The sequence below is a fragment of the Egretta garzetta genome, unplaced genomic scaffold (assembly GCF_000687185.1).
Source record: "Egretta garzetta isolate BGI_Z169 unplaced genomic scaffold, ASM68718v1 scaffold1299, whole genome shotgun sequence".
Taxonomy (NCBI): domain Eukaryota; kingdom Metazoa; phylum Chordata; class Aves; order Pelecaniformes; family Ardeidae; genus Egretta; species Egretta garzetta.
Window position 1 is genome coordinate 38,574 of NW_009260715.1, and position 3,060 is coordinate 41,633.

General features: G+C 58.8%; 1 protein-coding gene across 1 annotated transcript in view; it reads right to left on the reverse strand.

Annotated features, from left to right (window-relative positions):
• LOC104132644 (ras GTPase-activating-like protein IQGAP3) overlaps positions 1 to 3,060 on the reverse strand; it is a gene marked incomplete at both ends in the record, with an annotated part of 15,996 nt that overhangs the window by 229 nt on the left and 12,707 nt on the right. The window contains 9 exons of the mRNA XM_035901375.1: positions 163 to 264; positions 411 to 577; positions 704 to 916; positions 1,173 to 1,260; positions 1,432 to 1,576; positions 1,706 to 1,808; positions 2,121 to 2,253; positions 2,324 to 2,556; positions 2,857 to 2,941. Of these exons, the coding sequence (XP_035757268.1) occupies positions 163 to 264; positions 411 to 577; positions 704 to 916; positions 1,173 to 1,260; positions 1,432 to 1,576; positions 1,706 to 1,808; positions 2,121 to 2,253; positions 2,324 to 2,556; positions 2,857 to 2,941 (1,269 nt within the window). The remainder of the gene's footprint in view (positions 1 to 162; positions 265 to 410; positions 578 to 703; positions 917 to 1,172; positions 1,261 to 1,431; positions 1,577 to 1,705; positions 1,809 to 2,120; positions 2,254 to 2,323; positions 2,557 to 2,856; positions 2,942 to 3,060) is intronic.

Genomic DNA, 3,060 nt, shown 5'->3' on the forward strand with positions numbered 1-3,060 from the left:
AGATCCCAGCTCTCCCCTGGTCTGGTAATACCCAAACCAACTCACCCCATCCTTGGGGGAGGACAATGGTGGGCCCACGTGCGCTTTCCTCCCAGGCTATTTTCCTCTACCTACCCAAGCTTGCCTTGCCATAGCCCATCCCACGGCCCAGGGGCTACCTACTGGCTGAGCGGCAAGTCCTCGATCTCCAGCAGCACCCCTTTCTCCAAGAGCCGGGCCGCCGTGTAGCGCAGTGACTGCAGCTTCTTGTTCTTCCCACCAACCCTTGAAGGGAAGGAACCACAAACTCAGAGCCCGTCTCCAGCCACATGCAACCCCTCAGACCCTCCCCAACATCTCCAGGACTCATCCAGATTTTTTTTTTTTAATTACTGGGGTTTTGGGTTTTTTTTTTTTGGAAGGAAGCGTACTTGTTGCTGGCTGCCAGGTTGTCAAGGCAGGTCTTGATGTACTGGTTGTAGTAATCAATTTGCTCCTCATAAAACAAGGTCTTGGTGTTGAGGCCCTGCAGGGTCTGTCTCAGCTTCAGAAGCTCCCCTTTGCGGTGCTGCCGGTAACGCCTCTGGTTGCGGATGTCCTACGGAAAACGAAGCCACGCAAAAAAACACAGATATAACTCATTCTCAGCTTTATGGAACCACCAGAGCAGGATCTCAAGCGGGTTTACGGAGGTGACCTCCCCACCCAGTGTCCCCCAACGCACCTTGGCCAGTTCGTCGACAAGCTCCTGGTACTGATGGGCAGAGTCCACCAGCCCCAGGCTCTCCAAACGCCGCAGGTTGCGGATGATCTTGCGTTTCTTCTCCTCCATGGAGAGCTGGCTGTTGGCAACCAGGGAGCGGTTGCGTTTCAGCTTGGTGGGGGTCTGGGCATCCCGCAGCGCTCGCCTGTGCATGAGGCGGTCGTGGGAGGCTTCCTAGGGACAAGAAGGGGGTGAGCCTGGTGCACGGCTGGAAGGGGACACGATGAGATGGAGCAATCAACCCCCCCAACACGTGCTTCCATGAGTCTCTCCTGGCCCAAACCACATGCCTTCTCTGAAGAACGGAGCCCAGACGCTGCTGGGCGCATAAAAGCCGTGGCCAAGCCTTCAAAGAGGAACGGGGCAGCTTTTTTGCCATTCCCTGAGAACGTTTTTAGCTCATCCCCCGCAGCAGCCTCGCGCATCCCACCTCGTGCTCCGAGGCCGGCGTCCACAGGATCTCCGGGAGGGAATCTCCTGGCTGGGACTGGATCACATCCACCAGCATCTGCTTGGTGCTAGAGACCAGAGGAAGATGTCAGGCATCCAACTCCAGACCATCACCCTCCAGATCACCATCAGAGCAGCACGTTTAGCTGCCTCCCAAGGATTTCTTGTCCCTCTTGAGCATCCCAGCCAGCATCCCAACCCCCAGAAGCTCCCCTGAAGCCTGTGGAGCCCGTCCTCACCTCAACAGCAAGCTCCTTGCATCGCTCTCCTCGCTGCCAGCCGTCGGCACCAGCTTGCCGGTGAGGGTGAGGGAGATCTCCATTTTGCCCAACTGGGAGAGCGCCTGCTCAGCGCTGGCATCCGCCGGGCTGGGAACGCTCTCCCCTGCCAGAGCGGAGAGAGTCCAAGTAGCCACGCGGGGCTCAGGAGGGCTGGCTTCCCTATGCCCGAAGCAATCCCCATCTCCATCCTCCTCCTGCCAGGATGGGTGGTGGGTCCCAAAGCTCTACCTACCGACAAGGGACTGGACCGTAGGAAGCTCATCGAGGTCTTCCAGAAGCTCATGCAGGGGGTCTCCGTGGCATGGCGCGATGGAGTCCTGGTGCTCGAGCAGGAGCTGGATGGTGCAAGGGAGGAGAGCGAAGGGGCGTGCAAAGAAAGAGGGAGTGAAGGTCGGTTGGGAACAAGGCAATGCGCCCCTTGCACCCGAGAGGGGACGGCCAAGGTGTGGGGTTGGGGGAAGGACAAGCAGTGGAGAAGCTGCAGAACCTGGATTCTTCGCTTGCTTAAAAAGGAAAAATTAAAAAAGGCCAGGAGGAGCTGTGCGGGCAGCGGGATACAGAGGAACGTGATGAAACACGGCAGAAAGCCCAGGGGGTGGGAGCAGAAGCAAGGCCTGCTCAGTTGCAGATTAATTTTATGCCCTCACCTTGTGCGTGTTGATGAGCTCCCCCACCGTGATATAGATGACTGGTTTGGCCACCGCCACCATCTCCGAGTATTCATCCACGTTAAACCTCTCCTCTGGCTCGGGAACACAGCAGGCAGCGGAGATGAACCTCCTGCAGAGAGGGACCCCTTTGGTCAGCCCCCAAAACCGGCTTGCAGCCACCCTCCCACCCTGATGCCCACCTGAACTTGTTGTGAGTGTCCTCCAGGTACTGGTTCACCCCACAGAGATGCGCGTTCTCCCCGGCAAAGGCCTTGCGGGCGGCCGCGTGCTGCAGGACTTTGGCGACGGAGCCCAGGCTGCGGCGGTGGTCAGGATGCAAGGTCACCCCGGCCGAGATATCCACGATGTCGAAGCCGTCAGGGGCCACCACCGCTGGGTTCATGAAGCGGTAATAGAGCAGGTTGCCCACGATCTAGGGCATAAGAGAGGCTGGGGGTTGGGGAGCAGTGGGCTGGTGCCCGAAGAGGTGGTAGCTCAGCAGGGAAGGCTGTTGTGTCCTTGCACTGCCCGGTGGGACCCTCCTGGAGGGGACAGCAGCACAAAGCAGCGCCCGCTGTCTGCATTTCCTTAGCAGCTCAAGGAAAACATTGACCTAAAGGTGGTTTTAAGCCAAGAGGACTTGACCCTCTGCAGAGGGATACTGGCCTTTCACATGCACACACAGTTGAACCCCCTCAAGCTATGCAGACCCCCCTGCTCAGCCGCAGGGTACCTTGTCGATCTCCTCCTCTGAGGCGTTGGGGAACTTCTCAGCCAAGGATGTCCTCAGGATTTTGGCCACGTAGCGCATCCCATAGCTGAGGAGAGGGCAGGGAGAGGCCCATGAGCTCATGAGGCAGCACCAGGCTTGGCCGCCCTGCCAAAGCAGCAAGCCCCCAGCCTTGGGGTGATGAAGGGGCCCCTAGGAGGGGGTGCG